Here is a 22,065-nt window from a genome sequence, read left to right as displayed (position 1 = left end):
AATGTTACCTGGTGTGCAGAGCCTTGAGGTCCTCCCAGGAAGCAGGTGCTTGATGGGGTCGCAGGGCTGGAGAGACCCTGGGCTATGCTCCAGAGTCTGACATGAAAAGATTAGAGTAGGTCCGTGGTGGGAAGGGAGGTCACCCAGCAGCTCTGCCAGCAGGAAGGAGCAGACTTTGTCAGGAGACGTGAGCCAAAGCCTGATCCCTGGCAGCTAAACTAGTCACTGAAGACAGGACAGGGCACTGGCAGCATCTTGTCCCAAAGTCACATTCCCCGAGAAGGATGGCACCCAGCCAGGAGTAAGGAGGGAGTGTGGGGAGTTGGGCTTTCCTTGGGGTTCCATACCTGCGCCCCTACTGGTGAACTGTGGTATTGCACATCACGTCTGCTGACCTGCAAGGCAAGATTTCCTAAACACCTGGGATATTCCTGCAGGCGGAACACTGGCCAGAAGAACAATGTAGGGAATTGAGAAAGTGCTGCAACGTTTCATCCTCAGTGTCCTAAGTGGAGTGGGAAGGGGGAGGGAGAGGTGAAGCCTTACGCATTGGTCAGTTCCTTCACCCTCCACTTTCGCCTACAAACACCTGATTTGATCAGATTATTGGATCAGAGTGAAATTCCCGTAGATGAGTCACATGATGGCTACCCCCTAGTCTCCCACACACGTGCCTCTCCCATCCTGACGGTGCACACATTTGCACCATTCTCAATCGGGCTGCCCCATGCTTTCTCCCTCCCACTTCTAAATGCTGACTTCAGAGGAATTCCGTATCTCCTGGCCCATTTTCCCCACATGCAACTCCTCTGGGCTTTTATTCATTCAAGAAATGGTCAGGACACTCCCATGGTGTTCCCAGCGCGTGGTGGGGATGGGACAATTCTGTCCTTTACCCTTCTGGGGCTTAACTGATGGTCAACAGGGAAGTAAAAAGCAAAGCAGAAGTCAGAGCACAACCAGTGCTAGTTAAAAATAAAACTGAACACTGCCATCATCCCCGTGTGTGGGACCAGTGGATCTAACTCAGAATGATCTGGAAGGTCTCCCAGAGAAGGGTGCGAGAAGCAGGTTCCACCCAAGCAGAGCTGTGGGGCCAAGGTTGTCCCAGGGGAAGGCACAGTAGCACTAAGACCCTTAGCAGGAATGTACTCCACATGTTGGGACAGCAAGAAGTGAGCAGGTGGGCAAAGGAAAATGTAGGAGGCAAAGCCCAGATTGCACAGGATGTGGAACATATAGAGTTTCCTCCACAGGTAATGAACAGGCCACCTCCTGGAAATCTGTGGTCTCTTAGTGTTTTCTTAGGTTTGATTGCATTTTGAGTGTTTATGTTCCGAGACAATGGTAGATGAATGCAGATATAAGAAATAATGCAGAAAGATGTCTGTGTATCCCCTTACCAGGGCGTCTCGGTTGCCCCAGTGACTGAATCTTGGCAAAGTGATGGCCAGGTAATAGCCACCAAGACATTGCTGACACGGTCCACGTGCAGGAGCCTGCCATCACTGTCACCCTTTGGTAGCCACACCCACTTCCTTCCTGCCCCTCTTTCACCCATGTCTTTCTTCCTTTCTCTTGTTTTATCTATTCCAGAACTTGAGTGAGATGGGATGTGTGGTGGGTAACATTTACAGTTTGGATGTTGTGCACTCAGCATGGTTCTCTGTACCACTAGGGTCGTGGCACATTTCCATGGCAGCCCCTTTCCATTGCTGAGTGAGAGACACCACAGTTGGAGCACTCAGCATGGAGGGATGTCTGCATTGTTTCTAGATGGTGGCTATTACAGACAAAGCTGTCAGCAGCATTTTGTACATGGATTTTTGTATCAGAGGAAGTCTTCATTTTTCTGGAATAAATATACAGGTATCTAATGACCAGGCTGTACAAGGCTTGCATGTTTAAACTATAAAGAACCTGCCAAGGACAGTGAGCCAGTGGATGAAAGATCTTTCTTTCTGTCTCTGCCTTTGCAATAAAATAGCTAGGCCATTATACATTCCCACCGGTTTCCAGCATCCTTGCTGTTGACTGTCATCGCTTCAGCAACTCTGTTGGTCTGTACTGATGTCTCATTATGGCTTTTATGTTCCCCAGTGACTATGGTGCTGACCACATACATTTGCCTGTGCTGGTTCACCATCCCTGCATTCTCTTGGGTGAAATGCCTCCTCCTATCTTTGGCCCGTGTTCTATGTGCTTTGTTACTGATGAGCTTAGAAAGTTTTATGTTCCAGTCAATAGTCTTTTGTTGGACAGAGATGTGGCTACCAAATCCTTCCTCTTGCCCCATCATTCGTCTTTTTATCCACTTTCATTCTGGGCCTGACACTGATTGATTGTCTTCATTCAATCACTTTAAAATCTCCCAGGCTTATCTGGGTATTTCTCAAGACCTCAGATGCTCCTTAGAGTTTTGCTTTCATTTTTCACCTTTGTCACTGCTCTGACAGGTGCGGAGTGGCTGCCACCTTGATGCTGCCAGGGGAAGGTGGTTGTCAGGTTCCAATGAGCCTCTGTCAACCTGAATGGGAACCGTATGCCTTCCCTAGATGGTCTCCTCTGACTCAGTGATGGGGTATCTCATTCCCCTGGGCGGTGAACAGCTTCTCATTCTCCAGCCAGAGGTTGGGAGGGTTGGCTCATCACGGCTGGGCTAGAAAGAAGTTCGAACTCCCCTGGGGTCTCCATGCACACCATGCCCCTTTACTGGCCCTTTGGCTAAAGAGAGCAAGCTTTCACCGAGACTTTCACTGGCAGGCCTCAGCTTCAAGCCTGCTGGGTTGCCCCTCCTACCCCAAGCCCCTCTGGGTGATCTGCCTTCTCCTCTCCACCTTTCAGTCTCTATTTCTGTCATGTGGAATGTCCAGGGTTTTTAGCTGCCCTTATGTCTTAGCCTATTTTTTTTTCTGCTGCTACAACAGAACATTCAAGACTTGGCAATGTATAAAAAAAAAGAAGTTCATTTTGGATCATGGCCCTGGAGGCCAGGCATTCCTAGGGCCTGGCACCAATGAGGACCCATGCGGCTTCAGCTCATGGCAGCGAGCAGGAGGACAAGCAGAGGTGTGCAGGAGACAGGAGACAGAGCGGGGCCTGGTGTATTAAACGCACATTTGCTTAATGTGACTGACCCAGTCCCTCCAGATCCTTCCAAAGGATGCAGTCACCTTGGAAAGGTGCCAGCTCCACTCGACACCGTTACTTCAGGCATGAGATTTAAACTGGAGTTTTGGAGAGGATGAACCACAGTCACACTCTGATGGCTGAGCTTTCGGAACATGGAAGGATGTGCTGTGTGTGTCTGACTTCTGTGTGCCATTGTCATCTTCCTCAAGCCGTCTGGGCCCCAGACACCCTCAGAACAGAGTGTTAGCACAGCCTCCAGCTGCGCCATGCCTGGTGATTTCTCTAAAGGCAAAAATCTCCCTCGGAGCAAGGAAAAAGAAGTAAAATAAACCAGGTCCTAAGAAACCAGGCAGCCAAGTGACCTCCCCAGCCCAGTCATCCACCAATGCTGTCAGGATAATTCCCAGAGCCTTGAAAAAAAAGTCCCATTTGAAGAAAGCATTAACGAGATAAAAATACATCCTGGGCGATGTGTCATACACTCAGTCTTTTCCTACACATCCGCTTCCTATCCCTTGGATGCATTTAGGAAAGAAATGTTCCATGGAGATCATCAGTAGAAAGTCTGCATCCCTCCCCACAGGCATAGCTCAAGGTCAAGGTGGGGCTCCACAGCCCCAGTGGCGTGTGCAGCACACCCAGGGCCCTGCTGCCCACCTCACCAGCAATGTCATCAGACAGAAAGTCTTGCAGCTCTCACCTTACCCAGCAGTGTGCCAGCCCTGAGGGGTGCACAGCCTGGGGGGAGCCAATGTGTCCCATGAGGAAGGGCCAGGTGGGCATAGGATGCTGACCGTCCGGACCCCCCAAAAGTAACTGTGAATCCAGATACCCTTGGTCCCAAAGTACATCTCCTTTGCACTACACACATTTTACTGTTTCCTCATTGAAAATGGGTGTGTGTGTGTGTGAGGGGGTGAGGTTTGCTTTCCTCTTTGTAAAACCTGCCTTGCGTTTCATGATATCTGAGGATATTAAGAATGAGGTTGGAATTGGGAAATTACTGACTTACGAATTAAAAATCGCCGAGATGCTCCAGCGTGCTGATAGGACACGGGCCCCTGTCCCAGAACAGCCCCCTATCACAAGAAAGTGGGTCCCCATGGGTGGTCCAGTCCATCTTGCTGGCTTCAGCATTCGGGTCAAAGTCAACCAAGCCCAGAGGAGTCCCCGTTTCACGGCCCCAGCCTGGCCACTGGTCCAGCAGCAGGTCTCACTTGCCACAGCAGCTGCTTGAGACTCATGGGGGCCGTTCCTCCCAGGAGCTCTCCTGGAGCCCCAACCATTTTAGGTGCCTGGGAGGCAGAGTGGGCTGCTGTGAGGAGAAGCTGCGGGAAAGGCTCAGAGCAGACGACACAGGTTGGGTGCAGCACCATAGTCTGCACAGGGTCCGGCTCCCAGGGCCTAGTAGGTGGCTGGCGTTTGGTGGATGCGTAGAAGGCATTTGCAGAGTGAACTGGGGAGTGAGGGATGCACAGTTAGTTGGTGGAGCAAAAGTCTCTGTCCATTCCACCTTGAATGAATCCAGTGTAGGAAGTCCCCAACGTCCATTTAGAGCCCCAACACTCCCTCTCCCTTCTGTATTTCCCATGCTTTTACCCCAATGATCAGATCTCCTCATTGGGCAGATTTCTTAACATAAAATTTAGGGTGTTTTTTTTTTGTAAAGATTTTATTATTATTGGAAAGCCGGATATACAGAGAGGAGGAGAGACAGAGAGGAAGATCTTCCATCCATTGTTTCACTCCCCAAGTGAGCCGCAACGGGCCGATGCGCGCCGCTCTGAAGCCGGGAACCAGGAACCTCTTCCAGGTCTCCCACGCGGGTGCAGGGTCCCAAAGCTTTGGGCCGTCCTCGACTGCTTTCCCAGGCCACAAGCAGGGAGCTGGATGGGAAGTGGAGCTGCCGGGATTAGAACCAGCGTCCATATGGGATCCCGGGGCATTCAAGGCGAGGACTTTAGCAGCTAGGCCACGCCTCCAGGCCCCAATTTAGGGTGTTTTTAGAATCGTTTTAGTTTTGCAGAAAAATGGAGAGGCTGGTGCAGGAAATTGCTGACTGCCCCCTCTGCCCACTTCTCCCAGCGATGGACAGCGTCCCTGAGTGTAAAACAGGTGTTTTCTGTAATAAGCTAATCTCAGTGCATTAACATCAGTTCAGTTCCATGCTTTATTCAGAGTTCTTTGGTTCTGACCTAGAGTCTTTTCTGTCCTGAGATTCCTCCCACCACGCACCCCTGGAAGGGTGCAATACACTTAGCTGTCACCTCCTTGGGTTCCTTGCCCTGCAGTGGCTCCCCAGCCTTTCCTGGGCTTTGGTGACCTTGGCCTTTTGGAAGACTGCTCAGTCATGTGTTGTATGGACCTTCATTCTGGTGGAATATGTCAGGGTTCTTCTCATGGTTAGACTGGGGTTGGGGGACAAAGGCCACGGAGACCAAGGGCCGTTCTCATCACGTCAAAGGCACGTCCCATGTGTATGAGTTAGCACCATGGATGGTGACCTGGACCTCTCTGCTGCAAGCCTGCTCTTTCCCCATCTTTCTTTCTGTGGAATGAAGTCAGCCCATGTGGCGTTCACTTAGGCAGCGGGAAGTCAGGCTTCCCCCGGAGAGCTTTTATTTCTTTAAGGATCACCCATTCAGAACCCGGCTGGTCCTCACGCGTGCTGTCTTAGGTGACACAGTACATACTGAAGTTAGAAGGTGAGGGCGGGGTTTGAGCGTGGGGACTGGAAACCACTGGTCTCTCCTGCTACTTCAAATGGACCAGTAGAGCTCCTCCTCTCACAGGGCAGGACACCTCTTGATTGCTTAATTAGTGCATGCCAGATCAAATCTCACACACACACTCTCTCTCTCTCTCTCTCCCCGCTTTCTGGCAGTGGGCGCCCTGGGAGGTAGCAGGTGCTGACTCAAGTGCTCAGGTCTCTGCCAGCTTCAGGGAGACCCAGCTGGAGTTCCGGGCTCCAGCTCTGGCCTGGCCCAGCCCCAGCTAGCGCAGGCATTTGGGGGAGGGAACCAGTGAATGGAAGATGTCTCTCTTCCTTCTCTGTCCCTCTCAAATGATAAATCATTTTTGAGAGAGAAATTTATTCTGTCATAAAAGCATGTTATAAAAAAAGAAAGAACAGCTCAAATCCATGACAACACTGTAGCCCCAAACTCATATTTTGGAAGCAAACTAATATTATTCCTTTGTTTGCAAAAGCAATACTTGTTTGTGATTAAAAAAAAAAAAAAACAGAAAGAAGATACATCATTGTCTCCCCCAAAAGTAACACTTCTTCCAATCCTTTCTCTATACATAGCTGTTAACCCAAAGACATTTATAGGATTTTTATTTCCAAAAGGACCTGGTGTAAAACTGTGCTGCAACCTACTTTTCCTAACATGCTGTAAACATTTTTCTGGCTCTTTTAGTCTCTGGTGGCGATCCCTTTTACCCAATAAAGCAAACAGCAAAATGCTGTGAGCCATGCCTGGCCTGCTGCACACCTGTAGGTGGTAGGAGATTAATTGGGAACAAGGCAAGGGAAAAAAACGTGCGGGATAGAGAGTCCTCAGAGCCAGTGCCTGCCTGCCTGTGCCCACAAAGGCAGCTGGCGTTCACGGTTACAGACTCGTCTTCCCATTTCTGGTGAAGGACAGTGACAGAGCTCAGCACAGGCGGATCCTGCCATGCCTCAGCCAGAGAGAGCAGTTCACGAGAGAGCTGAATCCAAACAAAGCGTAGGTCACGTTAGTGATAAGTCACACTTGCTGTCATAGACCTGGAAGGCTTGCTAATCTCTGGGGAATAGGCTGCTTTCAGAATTTGAGAGCATTGACCTAGGTGGATTTGGGGTAAAAGCTCGGTTTCATTCTGCGAGCTACAAAGCCCTACTTTCCAGTGGAATGGGGCGAGACCAACGAGTTGAGTTAAACGTGGTTTTAGTGCTTTAGCTAGCATTCATCAAGGGAGCACGCTAGAAGGAGCAGCTTCACAGTGCAGGCAGGTCCTGGCCCAGTCAGGGCGTGTGTTTTCCAAGGCCCCTGCCCTTGGAACCTGCACTAGAGGTGTGAGCTCCTCTGATTGTGGGATGTGCTCCTGCGGTGACAAGGTCAAGGCCACGACTCCCTATGGCCCTACTAACCTGAGCTCCTGCTCTTTTGGCAGAACGAGGTGATCAGCCAGCAGCTGTGCGTCATCTTCACGCACTGCTATGGGCCCTACCCTATCCCCAAGCTCACGGAGATCAAACGGAAGCAGACCTCGCGCCTGGGTGAGTGGTGTCCCAGGCCGTCTTGGGGTGTGGCTTTCTGATATATTGGGGAGCAAGTGTAGGGTGGTTTTTGAAGGTCAATGAAAAATAGACACAGGAGTTAGACCGCATAATTATTTCAGAGATTATACCTTGGCGATGTGGGCAGGGACGCTGGCCAATACCTCATTCCTCAAGTAAGCGGACTCAGGTGTGGCCCCAGCCCGAGCCTCCCCATCACAAACACACACACACACACACACACACACACACCCTGTGCAAGCAGCCTCTAAAGGATAGATAAGCTAAACTGCCCAGCAACCCTTGCCCCCAACTCCCCCATCCAAGGTGCCCTCCCTCTGCTGAGGGAGGAGAGGCAGGTGCAGTGACATCCTTCAACAGGGAACTGGGGGAAGAGGGAGCAAGCTGCCACCCTGCCCCCCACACACATCCAGACTGACAGACCTGGAGACACCCTCCCATCAGCGCCATTTTCACCTCAGGGCTGCTGCAGCCTGGCTGATGGGCCTAGGGGAGAAAAAAGGCAAGGACATACAGAACTGCTCCGAGGCCTGAAAGCTACGCCCCTATACCTGGGGCTCACCATCTCCTCTTGCTGCCTGGAGAAATCTGCCCTTGAGCAACACCAGTCATTTGGTGAACAGCTCAGCCAGTTGCTTTGCGAGTGTTTCTATTCCTGTTTCAACCGATTTATTCATTTCATTGAGAGCTGATTTTCTGGCTAAGATGAAATACTAGCAGCTGGGTTAAAGTCATCCGTGTGTGTCTATCCAACTAGGAGGGACCAAAGCGTGAGTATTTCTACCATATAACATTGGGCATTGATAAGTACTTTATCAAGGCCACAAGTGACAAGGACTAACCAAACCAGCAGAGCCAGGCAGCTGGGGGTTGCCCTCCAACAGCAGCGTCTGACTTCCGGGTGCTTTCTAAGACACCTTGCTGAGAGTGAGCATGTGCAGAGGCTATTTCTACAATGCGCCAGCAAACCTGCTTCCCTGTAGCTGGAGGGGAGCAGCAGCACTTTCTCCCTGCTTGAATTTGCAGAGAATTCTTTCACACGCAGTGAAAAGGCCTGATTTTCAAGCCAAACGTTAGAATTCCATGGGTTTGCACCAGGAGGGAAAAAAAGTTGGCAGCCCCGAGAGGCTACAAAGCACCTGCTGGGAAGGAAAAGAGGCATGCTATCATTTTTAGTGGCCACATTTCAAGGCTAGGGCATTGAGAGTTGCCATACAGTGGCTCTGTAGAAACTCGTTTAACAGGCCAGAAAAGAACGAGCAAGAGGCTCCAACTCTGTTCTCCGAGGGCCCATCAAAGAGTGAAATCGATTCCTGTGGGAAACATTAGGGAGCGATGCAGGCTGTGGCAAAACGGAGACAGATGGCCAGTGTTCTGTTTTCTCACCTGCAAGTCCCTGTCCTCCTGCTGTGGGTAAGGCTCCCGTGGGAAGGAAGTACCGCTTCCAACCACAAGCCAGCAGCAAGGATCCCCTGTGACAAACCGAGTCTGTGCCCTTGCTGGGCTGGGGAATTAGCCACCATGGTTTGGTGCAGGAGGAATCTGGACCCCACCCTCTGTGCCCTGAAACAAGCCCCTGCCCCTTCCCTCTTCCAGATCCGCATTTTCTGAACAACAAAGAGATGTCCGATGTCACCTTCCTGGTAGAAGGGAGACCGTTCTACGCACACAGAGTGCTGTTGTTCACAGCCTCCCCAAGGTGGGTGCGGCCGGCTCGGCCAGCTACGGGATTCAGCTGCGGGACTCAGCTGTGGGACTGTGGCCCTGGCCGCTGCAGGGCCTGTGCTTAGAGGAGGGGTCTTGGCAGTTTTGCACCAGATGGGCAGCTTCCCTCCTCAGAAACCACAGATCCAGAGGACAGAGCTGTGGTCAGCAGAGCCAACCTGGAATAAGGCAAGTCAATCCCTGGGCTGCTCTGTGAGCAGAGCAGAGCTGCTGACTTCTGGGCCAAAAGCACTTGGGCAGTGTGCAATTCGAGAGCCCATCTGTGGCTGCCTTTAGAGGGCCATTCTCCAGACATCAGGGTACAGACTTGGGCAGAAGCCACTGGAGAAGTTTTTGTTTTTAAGATTTATTTTATTTTTATTGGAAAGGCGGATATACAGAGAGGAGAGACAGAGAGGAAGATCTTCCGTCCGATGGTTCACTCCCCAAGTGGCCACAATGGCTGGAGCTGAGCCAATCCGAAGCCAGGAGCCTCTTCCGGGTCTCCCACATGGGTGCAGGATCCCAAGGCTTTGGGCCATCCTCGACTGCTTTCCCAGGCCACAAGCAGGGAGCTGGATAGGAAGCAGGGCTGCCAGGATTAGAACCAGCGCCCATATGGGATCCCGGTGTGTGCAAGGCGAGGACCTTAACCACTATACCATCGCGCTGGCCCCCCCCCGGAAAAGTTTGAACCTCTTCCATTCCCCTCACTATGAAGTGAACAAATCACAGTATCTTCCATTCATTTGAAAGATACTGTTTCTTTCATTTATTTTCACTTATTATTTATATATTTTATTTATTTGAAAGGCAGAGGTAGAGAGAGAGAGATTAAGATTATCCATCTGTGATTCACTCTCCAAAAAGCAACAGCCAGGTTTGAACCAGACTGAAGGCAGGAACCAGAAGGTCCATCCGAGGTCTTTCTTGTCAGTGCAGGGGCTTGGCACTTGGGCCATCCTCCGCTGCTTTCCCAAGTGCACCAGCAGGGAGCTGCTTCAGAAGTGAAGCACCCAAGGGGCTAGCTGGTGCAGTGGTGCATCAGGCTAATCCTCTGCCCGGTGGTACTGGCATCCTACATGACCACCAGTTCTAGTCCCAGCTCTCCATTTCTGATTCAACTCTGTGATTACAGCCTGGGAAAGCAGCAAAGAATGGCCCAAATCCTTGGGACTCTGTATCTGGAGGAAGCTTCTGGTTCCCAGTTTCTGGTCAACTCAGCTCTGGCTGTTGCTGCTGTTTGAGGAGTGAACCAGCAGATGATCTTGTCTGTCTGTCTCTCTTTCTCTCTCTCTGTAAAATCTGCCTTTCAAGTAAAAATCTCTAAAGAAATATTAACAAAAAAGAGGGAAGCACCTGGAACTTGAATCAGTGAGCACATGGGGTGCCAGCATCTCAGGCCGTAAGCCAACCCTGCAACAGCAGTGCGCTGTGGCAATAGGAAGAGGACATTGCTCGCCCTCACTGCTGGCTCTGCCTCTGCCTTCACTCCTCCTCTAGATGTTAAACTGAGGTTGGGCTGACCATTTAGAGCCACCTGGATGGGGAGTGGTGTGGCCGGGCAGGGCAGGAACTGATCGACAAGGGCAGGCCAGCAGAGGGTGCCTCTATTGGTGAGCACCCTTGGAACCCCGCAGTGGGACTCTTCCTAGAAGTGTGCTAAGGGAGAGTGTGGCCAGCCCTCCCTGAGGGTCCCCAAAAGTAGCCTTGCATCCCCAGCACCACCTCCCAAAACCAAACATGGGCCCCAGATGTCTGCTTTGCCACCATAAGAAAAATGCCTCCCACCTTGCCTAAGTCTTGGCTGGGATGCAGGAGAGAACCCGGATGGATGCTATGCCCACATTCAAGTCTTGGTTCTGGTGAAGAGGTCGTGGCCCCAGAGCAGGTGATGACCTTGGGAGCAGCTGAGGAAAGGGCAAACAGGCCTTGGCAGCCTTCCTGCAAACCCGCTCTTGTTTTTGAAGGTGAAAGTGTCCTTAAAGGAGAGCAGGGCCACATCTTACCTGCTTCCTAGAAGCACCCCGTGTCGGTGGGTGCCCCAAGCAGGAGCCCCTCCCTCTAGGAGCTTTTGCACTTCCTTCATGGGTGGGAAAGAGCAGCTGGAAGCCAAGACCGGAGATCACAGCTCAGGACCACCTGGGACAGGCCCCGGGATTGCTGCAGAGGCGGAAACAGCAGAGGGCCAGCTAGCAAGGAACCCAGCATGCATGGGAAGAGGGAGGAGAAGTGGTGAGCCCCTGGGCATAGAGGAGAGGGGAAGAAGGCGCCTGGCTGATGTCCTACAAAGCATCCATTCCTCCCCAGCCTCCCGTTTTTGGGAAGCAGCATCCTGGTTTGCACTTCAGAGTCTAGGCTGGTACAGTGCCATGAGGCAGAAATGGGTGTTCATTAAAAGGACTGTGCTACATCAGTGTTGTGTCTCTGACCTGGGGACACACGCATCTGTCATCAGGAGGGCTGAGGCCCTGTACACCATGGGTACATGTGCAAGTCTCATCTCCCCTTTGTGTGTCTTGTTCAGGTTCAAAGCCCTTCTCTCCAGCAAGCCGACCAATGACAGCACCTGCATAGAGATTGGCTACGTGAAGTACCCCATCTTTCAGGTGAGCACCTGCCGTGGCCGGAACTCCCAAGCCAAAGAGCACAGCACACAGGAGGCCACCTCCATGTGGGAGTTGGTGTCCAGCCACTTGGATAAGTCCCTTGCATTGGTCCCTATTCTGTTACTAGAGCAAAACACCAGAGGCAGGGGACGGGGTCATGGGGAACTGGGCGGGACCTGCTCTGGGCTTAGAGGTCAGTTCATCCAGTTCTTCCCTGTTGAAACGCATGCGTTCCTGTACTCTGAGAGCTCCCTGTTAACCATCACTCTGGGTGGACCATCCAGCTTCTCTGAGCCTCAGTTTGCTCATCTGCCTGACAGGAGAGAGAACACCGTAGGGGAGGAACGGTCAGGGGGTGCCTCTGAGGGAATGTGATTGTTAGCCCATGCTGCCAGCTCTGAATGCAAACTGGAGATTAAAAAGTCATGTTGGGACCACATGCCACGAGCCTTGACTGTCACTGTGCCAGGCAGGGATTCTTGCTGCCACTGTTGCCTCTGTTTCCAGGACTTGGAAGGGCTGCCACACAGGCATCGCACCCTCACAGCAGGCTCTGGAGCCCATGGAGGCGCCCACGATTCCACCATTCGAAATGTATTCCTTTAGTTAAGACTAAAGCTTCCAAATAAAGGCTCTTCCCTGAATAACCGACAACAAGACACTACCATTCTGTGGGCCTCATTGTTATTTACGATGTATTCATTTTCATTGGAAAGGCAGATTTACAGAGAGAATGAGAGACAAAGATCTCCTGTACACTGGTTCACTCCCCCAAATGACCACAATGACCAGAGCTGGCCAATTTGAAACCAGAAACCTGGAGCGCCTTCTAGGTCTCCCACGTGGTTGCAGGGTCCCAAGACTTTGGGCCATCCTCCACCTGTTTTCCCAAGCAATAGCAGGGAGCTAGGTGGGAAGTGGAACAGTTAAGACATGAACCAATGCCCGTGTGGGATGCCAGTGCTTGTAGGTGGAGGATTAGCCAGTTGAGCCATTGCACCAGACTCCAGTGGACCTCATTCTTAACACACTGGCCATGTCCTGAGTCCTCACAGAGATCACAGAGCAATGTGACAGCACTCCCATGTGATACCTGACACCCAGTGGCAGTGTTGGAGTGGGTTGCTGGTTTTCCAAGCTGTAGCCAATAAACCCCCTGCTTCCTGAGTACTAAACCCTACAGAGAGGAGGTGCCCTGGACCTAGGGTTGAGGAAGGGATGAAAGAGACTTGCAAAGATAAGGCTGGCCTGTGAGAGCCACTGCCCTGGGTGAGGAAAGGGAGAGCAGAAGGGAGACGGAACCCCCGAGGTGGGACTGGGGCGATGGCACGTCCCCAGGCACCCAAGGGTTTCCCCTTTGCCCAGCCCCTGACCGTTGTGGCTACAAATAGTTGGGTGAATGGGAGAGGCTGTGAATGAGGCTCTGGCCTTGGCTTTAGTGGCCTGTCTGGCTGGTAAATCCCATTGTTCTGGATGGAGAAACTGAGGTCAGAGAATATATATCACAGCTTTGGCATCTCAATCCTATTTTGTAGCAGGGCCAGGATCTGGCTGAATCCAGTCTGTCTGATAGGACAGCTCAGGGACTTGGTCCTGGAAAATCCTCTTTGTAAGTGATAAAGTCCCATGTCCCAAGTCCCACATAGATGTAAGGCTCAAAGCCAGTCCTCTTCAGCCACAGCTGTACAGTGGGATCACCTGGGGAGCTCTGTAAAGTGCCAGTATGCAGGACATGAATGAGACCAGTTCAAAACCAGAATCTTAAAGATGTTGCTCAGGCATAGCGTTTTGAAGCCACCCACTGCCTCCAACCCCATCCACCTGCTGCTCTGATTCTCCCAGTGTGCAGCCAAGGAGGAGAGCTGGGGCCAGGGCTCATGGTATCTTTGCACATCAGCAGGTGCATCTCCGAGTCACCTGGTACAGGATGCAGGGGAAGACTGTGAAAATGCAGATTCCTGGGCCCCATACCCAGGGTTTGATTCTGTAGCAGTGAGAAGTCACATTTCTCACACGAACCCTGGTGACTGGTCCAAGGATTCCACCTGCTGTCCATCATCTCACATGGCCCTTCCAGCTGCCCTGCCCACTGACAGCCAAGGGTGTAGACTCAGAGAAGACATCAGAGGCCTGGGCTGCCATGGCTGCTCCTGGCAGAGCCGAGCTGCAGACGAGGCATGGCAGATGTCCAGGCCTGCTCTCTTCATTTCTTCCCAACAGTGAGCTCCTGTGACCTTCCTTGCAAAGCACCCAGCCCCACCGAGCTGTGAAGTGCTGACTGCAGGAAACATACAGCCCCCAGCTCTCCAGGCCTTGTGAAGGGGCCTCTTGCCCCCACAAAGCCTGGGGCTAATTGGAGAGGCTCCTGCACTCAGAACTGGGCCCATGGGCTGCACCCCATAAATGTCAGCCGAGCAGATCCACCAAACAAGAAGTCTGCATGGGAAAGGCCAGGCTTGTGCAAATCCCACAGCTTGTGATTGCTTCTGACCACATCAGCCCAAGTCTGTAAAGGGGAAGGAAGATTTAGCAGACCCCAGAGGCCTTCTCTGGGGCTCAACCCTTTCCCCATAAAACAACAAAACCCTCATTTGTGGCTTGACATAGGCCCAGGAGAACTGGACCCAACCCAGCAGAAGGAGGTTCCCAGTGGCCTGTGCACTTGGCACCAGAACATTTTAATAAACAAGAGTGTTTGGGTTTCTTCCCTCCTGCCTCCGAGACTTTCTAACACAGCATGCAGGTGCAAGCTGAGAGCAGCAGAGTTTGCACCTGCAAGCGGGATCCTCGGGAGGTGTGGACGCCCCCTAAGAAACAGCTTTGTGACCGGCTGGAGGGAAATGGCTTGATTTTAATAAGGCCGAACCTCAGGCCGGGCTGAGTTGGTATTTTAGATGCCGTGACCCAGGGGGGTGGTGATTTCATGGCACTGCCACTGCCAGAGGTGCACCACCACCTCTGCAACAGGAAACGATTCACAAAAACCCCAAGTGGGGAGGTAGAAACCTAGAGAGGAAAGAGGATGTGTGTTCGCGTTTAAAAGTGTGCATGTGGCGCATTGTAGATGCTGTGTGTCAGGTACCAGAACCCAGCGGAGAGGACCAGGTCCAGTCTGGGCCCCGAACCGCAGTGAAAAACCTCACTGCCTGCCTCTGCACAGGCTTGGCGGGAGGGGCAGCAAGAGAGAGGTGAGGGCTTGCCAAGGAGAGGTGGCCACTGAGTCGGATCCCACCGAAGGAAGCCAGATATACAAGCATAGGCCATGGAATGGGCAAAAATGTGGCAGCCAGAAGGGAGGGTGGGAGGCCCCAATAAAGGCAGGTGCCTGGCTTTGTTCAGAGCATTAAAGATAGATGTGGTTAAAAAAAAAAAAAAAAAGATGGATACGGTCAGGAGGAGGAAAGATCGTAGCAGTAAATTAGATCACGAAAAATAAGTTGTCCCATGAGGATTCACAGCAGCAATATTGGGGGAGGACGGGGGAGGGACAACGCAAATAACCCCCAGCTAACTAGGCTCACATGGTGTGTCCACACCGCAGGCTCCAGGTCAGGGCTGATGGAGACTTTGTGACTGCTACAAGGAGCAGTGCGGACAAGCCTTGAAGGCTCCAGACTGCACAGGGGTCACAGAAGAGCCCACAGCCCAGGTTGTTTATTCTGGATGTTCATAGGAAATGCCCAGACTAGGCCAATCCTTAGTGGTTGTCAGGGGCTGGCAGGCAGGGGAGACAGCACTGGCTGCTAAAGTGCCCACAATTTCTTTGGGGGAGGATGTTAAAAGTTGTTCTAGAATTCTGGGGTGGTGACTGCATGACCTTGTGAATATGCCGAAAACACGACCCCAAGTACTTGAAACAGGTGCATTTTGTGTCGTGTGAAGTGTATCGTAATACACCTGTAAATGCAATGTTTGTAATTTATGCACCCATAGTTGGAAAGTATCAAATAACCTTCCAGGTGAGTGGCAATGTGGGGGAGAGGTTTCCCAGCCTCAGAGGGCAGTAAAGAATGAAATCAGTTCAAAAAGTGTTCTGAATGCTAGCATTCACTAAATTCCTGCTAGGCTCATTCTGTGTGTTTATCCGGGTCATCTTCATGACAATCCCCTGCAGTCAGTAAAAGCATCCCACATAGCAAGCGGAAACTGAGTCACGCAGAGCCTTAGTTTAACTCTCCCAGCTTGTCGGAGTTTTTAATTGAAAAGCGGAATTACAGCAAGAGGAAGAGATGGAGCAAAAGAGACCTTCCATCTGCTGGTTCACTCCCCCAGATGGCCACCATGGCTGCCGTTGGTGAAAGCAGGAGCTTGGGACTCGAGTCTTTCACATGGGTGACAGAGGCCCAAGGACTTGGGCCATCTTCCAGTGCCTAACCAGATGCATTAGCAGGGCACTGACTCAGAAACAGGAGCAGCCAGGATTTGAACCAGCCACACTTACAGGAAAGCTGCGCCACAAGGGTGGCCCCATGATCTCTAAGATTTCATGGCAGGATCAGAGCAGACATTAAGGCAGCCCAATCCTGGCTCTTAACCACTGTCCGCTGATGTCAGAACCCAGAGGGACTGCGGAGGACAGTCCAAGCCAAGCTCCTTGCTTTACAAGTCTCCACAAAGCCTTCAAACTTCACGAACGCAGGCAGGTCAAGCGTTTGTCCTAGGGTCAGGTGCAAGACGACAGGGAATGGACGAAACTGGGGCACACTGCTGAGCGTAAGCACTCCCTAAAACCTAACACCTGGCTGTCATCTGCAGAGGTGGCAGCCAATCCACCCTCTGCCATCAGCCTTCTTTCATGCCATGGGCTTCCATTTACAAAGCTGGTGTGACATTTGCACAGCTGGGCCACAGGGACAGAGAACAGCTAGATGCAGATCATTCGCACCTGCGGGTGAAAGGGTTAGAGACCTGGACCCCGATGGGTGCTGCTTCTGAGGGCTTTCCAAGTTGTAGCAGAAACCAGTGCTCCCATGGGATTCCGAATTGCCTGGCTGGGATCACAGCATGAGGCTTTGAGTCAAACTTGGCCTTGCACTGGGAGGAGGGACCTGCTGGTGCTGGCTCTTCAGTCCACACCAGGTGTACAACCTGACTGGGCTGAGGTGTGGAAGGCAAGGCAATGGGGGAGACATCTCTGCAGACTTCCAGGAGAGCTCTGCTGGACAGAGCCATTCCCCCATGTGCTGGCGCTGCAGGCGGGGTCTGGCAGCAAGTGGGACCAGATGCTCCCGAGTTCTGCCTGTGACACATGGCTGTCCGCGTTCTATCTTACAGTTGGTCATGCAGTACCTGTACTACGGTGGGCCCGAGTCGCTTCTCATCAAGAACAATGAAATCATGGAGGTAAGGACCTGACGGGCTGTTTCTGCAAGGGAGAGTCAGGCAGAGGGAAGGCCATGGCCAGCAATGGCAGAGGCAGGGAGTGCTGAGATGGAGGCTCTAGGAGGTGCCCCTGAGGAGGTGATGTGTGAGCGGTGACCAGGCAGCAGAGGGAGTTGGTCATGTCAGCATCCATCTCAGCGGTGCGGAGCTTCCATCCCACACAGGACAACGAAGGGGTCTGGCCCCTGCCATGTTACTGCAGGTGGGACCAGAAATTCTCTGGGTCCGTAGCTGGCTCATTTGGAAGTTTATAGTCTTGCATGGGCCCCACAAGTACAGTTTAAAAAAATCCAAATGGCCCTTGAACCATAAAAAGGCTTCCCAACCCTGCTAAGATAACACCGTTCACAATTAGGTCTGCATATAACCTTAGACATGGTGGGCTGACCTGCTGTCATAGAGCTGAATCTGGTTCCCCCTGCCATCTTCCCCACCATAGAGTTTGTTGCTTGGTATTGTCCCTGTGGGACCACCCTTGCACTGTAAAGTAGCCCCCCAAAGCTCACACACACATACACACATATGCACACCTGTGTTTCCTGCCCAGCACCTGGTCGTGTCTTGGGCCTGGATAAAGGCTTAGCTCCCTGGGGCCTGGCCTTCCTTCCTACTGCTCGCCTGCTTCTAATAGTGTCTGTCTCTCTGTCTCTCTCTCTCGGTTTTAGCTGCTGTCTGCAGCCAAGTTCTTCCAGCTGGAGGCTCTGCAGCGACATTGTGAGATTATCTGTGCAAAGAGCATCAACACGGACAACTGTGTGGACATTTACAACCACGCCAAGGTAACCAAGTCACATCCTGCCACCGTGCAGCCCTGGGCACAGGAGCCAGGAGGTGTTGCCTTTGCACTGTCAGGGCCTTTGTCTTGCTCTGGAAGTGACATCCCTCCCCCTCCTCCCTGCCCTCTTGGAATACGGGGAAGGGAGGAACCCGGGAGTTATTCTCAAACTACTTGCACACTATAACACATATATAATACTCACTGCATGAGGATTCTACAGCTGATGTCACTGCTGCAGTTGTAAGTGACACCTTGGGTGGAAGGTTCTGGAACAGCGCTTGCCAAAGTGTGGTCCCTGATCCAGCAGCATCACTCTCAGGGACACCTGGGGGAGGCCACCCAGGACCTCACAGGTGCTCTGGCAGGGTGGGGGAAGGTTCAGATGCATTTTCTTGAATGAGAACCACTGTTCTAGAACTCTTCCTCCCAACACTGACCGCTATGGCCAGGACTTGTGGTGAGGCCAGTCAGACTGCAACCTGGGAAGCGGTGTTGTCCAAAGCCTCCAATGGAACTCTCCTCCATGGTCAAGGTAGAGGACAGTGGCCAGCATGAAGGGCTCCTGGGAGTCCCCCAGCCCCATCATCTCCAGTGACCACAGGTCCTCCTCCACAGGGGTTTGAGGGGTCTGGGGGCACTACTGATTCCATCTGGTTCACTTCCCAAATGTGGAAGCTAGGACCAAAACAAGTAAAATTGCCTGGCTGCTGGCTCATTGTTTTATGTATAATTACTTGAATGCAGAGAGGGAGACAGATGATTGTCTACCCGCTGGTTTCCTCCCTAAATGTCTGCAGCATTTGGGGCTGAGCCAGGCCAAAGCTGGGAGCCCAGAACTTAACCCAGGGCTCCCAGGTGGGAGTCAGAAACCTGAGGAGCCCTGAGGAACCCTGAGGAGCCAACAGCTGTTACCTCCCAGGGTACACACTGGGGGGAAGCAAGAATCAGGAACAGAACCAGGACCCACAGCCAGGCACTCCAGTGTGAGATGTCCATACAGGGTGCCACAAGTAGTGTGGTCACCTCGGTGCCAAGTACCCACCCGCGTTTTGTTTCTCCTGCAAGGGACAGGAAGGTTAACTGTTGCTAGGGAGAAACGGTAGCGTCTGTTGGGCTCAGGGATTGGTTCACACAGAGAATATATCCTAGCTGTGAGTTGGAACCCAGCATGCAGGCCCCACCCGATCCAAGCTCTGCAGGGTGACAACGGATGCGAATAATGCCATCCTTGTGAAAGAACAGCTCTCGTGTGTGAGCTGTGTCCTGCCGGCCCCTGCGAGCCCTCTGCGTGTGCACACACCTTGTTAGTTCCCCTCACAGCCCTGTCAGCTCAATGCTAGCCTTAGTCCCAGCTCACCAGGACACGGGCATGCAGAGGTGGAGTCTCCTGCTTAAGTTCACCTAGCTACTGCTGAGATTTTGTTGTACAATAATCATTGCCTTGTTCACCGTAACCATCTGTAAGTGTAAAGTTCAGTGGCATTCATTGTAGGCACATTGTTGCGTAAACACAACTCTTGGAAACTGTGTGTCCTTTAAACACTGACTCCCCTCCCTGCAGCCCCTGTGGCCACCAATTAATTCCTGACTGTGCTTTGGACTTCTCAGTGGCCCTGTGTAAGTGGAACCACACAGTATCTGCCCTTCTGTGGAGGGCTGGTTTCACTAAGTTTAACATCAACAGGGCTCATGCATGTTGTAGTGGGTTCAAAATTTTCTTCTTTGTCAGGGCTAAGTCCGGTTCCGTTGTGTGCACCTGCTACCTTGTTTTCCGTTCACCTATTACTGTGCACACGTGTGGCTTGCTGCCACCTATTGGCCCTTCCTGGTACTGCTGCATTGCAGTGAGTGGATAGAAAACCCAGTCCAAGCCTCGGTTAGCCCACTTGTAGTGAAGCCAGCCCCCCTGCCGCCCCCATCACTGCAGGAGCAGAGTTTGTGTTGCAAGAATCAGATCTTCCCCCACTCCAGGCTTCTGTGCCTCAGCAGGCTAGAGACATTTGTGTGCCAGAGAGCCTGCTCCCCAAGCTCCCTCGGCCTCTCCGGGGCAGTTCAGCCCCATTCTGTGGCTATGTCCTCACTGACCCAGCAGAATTCTTGACCCCTTCCTTTTGGGGCTGGGGAGGAAGTGGATGCCCAGAGGAGTGGGTGTACCTGCCCCAGGCTGGGGAGCAGAGGAATGGATTCCAGCCCTTAGCTGAGAACAGGTGCAGACTGAGCCCCTCGGGGTACAGCTAGAGCGAGGAACAGAGCGCGTCGGGGCCCTGTCTGTGTCCATCTGCACACGAGCAGGGCCATGACCAGGGCATAACCGCCTCCCCCTTCCTGTCTCCTCCCCCGCAGTTCCTCGGTGTCACTGAGCTCTCCGCCTATTGCGAAGGTTACTTCCTCAAAAACATGATGGTCCTCATCGAGAACGAAGCATTCAAGCAGCTCCTGTACGACAAAAACGGCGAAGGCACTGGCCCGGATGTGCTGCAGGACTTGCAGAGGACGTTGGCCATCCGGATTCAGTCCATCCACCTGTCGTCATCCAAAGGCTCCGTGGTCTGAGACGCCCCCCGGGGTGGGTGGTAGCAAACACGCCTGGGGACTCAGTGGTTCTCCCTCTGACATCAGCACCACACAGACACGTACAGATTCCACCCATGGGCAGCAGCATTTGGCTGGGCCAAGGAGCTGCCTCGGGTGCCTCGGCTCTCTCGAAGGAGCAAATTCAGCTGCCGTGTGTTCCCCTGGAAGAGAAGGTCAGCACAGGACAGCCATACAAACCCCAAGTGGGGCTTGGAGCCAGTTCCTGGGGACCCCCTGGGGAACAGATGGACTGGGGCCTTGAAGTGTCAGGTTCCAAGCAGACCCTCGGAAAGCTTAGCCAGGACCCCGACAGGCACTGTCTGACGCATCCAGGACCCTGGTGGCTACCGTGGAGCAGTCGTCAACCACAAAAGCAGGTGGATGAGGCCATGACCAGCAAGGAGAAATCCAAGTGGCAAATTTTTAGGGGTGGGAACTTTTTAAAATATTCATAATCTAACACAAACAGGGCAGTCTTGTAGTTTAAAATATATTTCTAAAAGTGTAATGGTTCCTTTTCAACTGAATTGTTTGGGGATCTGTGTTTCAAGGTGGTTGTTGGTTTTTCTTTTTCCTTATTTTTATTTTAAACAGTGAGTCACAGGTCCACAGTATAAACATGCATCTGACAAAATATTACCGATATTCTATACAAGATGAACTCATGTTGCCTTAGTGCTCATGGTGACACAGACAGGTGCACTGCCAATGATTATCTTACCCAGTAGTTGACAACAACCTGCATGCTAACCGTGGTTTTGGGGTGACAGTAAAAACACCCCCACATTACAAATCATGCATTTGCATGGGCCCAAACCCGTGAAAGTTGTTTGTGCTTCATTTTTGCCAAGGTTAAAGGAAAAGAAAAAAAAGTTCCATCACTTCTTGCTACAAGTCCATTTGGAGAAACTATTCACATATTCATTTCTTTTCCTACTGATAAGTGATTTCTGGGACATTTTTGCAGAAATGCATTCATGGATGATGCTACGTGGGGTGGGGGAGGCACGTCAGAGAATGTCCTATTAACCCCAGAGTTTTCTCTCTATTTCTCAGAAGATGTTCATAGTTTGTTACTAGCCAGAGAGGATGACATGTCAGATTATTTTTAAAGACAAGACCTGTATGATAGGCTGGATTCCTTGTGTATTCTAAGATTGTACAGTAAAGGCTGTCTATAAGGAGAGTTCCTACAGACGGGATTCCGTTAGCTCTGCCATAGATTCTATATAAATATATATAAGCAAAAGAGATCGGTGAAGTGCCACAATATTCCAAATCATGTTTGAGTTGCTGCCTTTTTTTCTCGTCCTTTCGTTTGAAACCTGAGGGATTGACTCTCGGCCCTTGGGATGGCAGTTTGCCTGAGCCAGTCCTGTTTCCTAGCATGCCTTTGGGAAGTTGTGCTAGACCTGGGGCCATTGTTTCTCTCTCTTTCTCTCCTCTCCTCTCCTCTCCTCTCCTCTCCTCTCCTCTGCTCTCTCTCTCTCTCTCTCTCTCTCTCTCTCTCTCTCTTTCTTTCTCTCTTTCTCTCTTTCTCTCTTTCTCTCTTTCTGGCTCCTTGCACCCCTGGCTGGAGGACCCACGTCAAGTCCCACATG

The 22,065-nt window shown here is 51.9% G+C and overlaps 1 protein-coding gene across 4 annotated transcripts in view; it reads left to right on the top strand.

Annotated features, from left to right (window-relative positions):
* Positions 1–20,637, top strand: part of ABTB3 (ankyrin repeat and BTB domain containing 3) — a 364,832-nt gene extending 344,195 nt beyond the window's left edge. For all 4 annotated transcript variants that reach the window (XM_058673531.1, XM_058673530.1, XM_058673529.1 and 1 more), the window contains 6 exons: positions 7,291–7,396; positions 9,014–9,116; positions 11,649–11,730; positions 17,005–17,073; positions 17,778–17,891; positions 20,234–20,637. In XM_058673531.1, the coding sequence (XP_058529514.1) occupies positions 7,291–7,396; positions 9,014–9,116; positions 11,649–11,730; positions 17,005–17,073; positions 17,778–17,891; positions 20,234–20,443 (684 nt within the window). In that variant the 3' untranslated portion in view covers positions 20,444–20,637. The remainder of the gene's footprint in view (positions 1–7,290; positions 7,397–9,013; positions 9,117–11,648; positions 11,731–17,004; positions 17,074–17,777; positions 17,892–20,233) is intronic.
* The last annotated feature ends 1,428 nt before the right edge of the window (positions 20,638–22,065 follow it).

The sequence above is a fragment of the Ochotona princeps genome, chromosome 15 (assembly GCF_030435755.1).
Source record: "Ochotona princeps isolate mOchPri1 chromosome 15, mOchPri1.hap1, whole genome shotgun sequence".
Classification (NCBI taxonomy): Eukaryota; Metazoa; Chordata; class Mammalia; order Lagomorpha; family Ochotonidae; genus Ochotona; species Ochotona princeps.
Note: the sequence above shows the minus strand (reverse complement) of the source record. Positions and strands in the feature narration are given on the sequence as shown.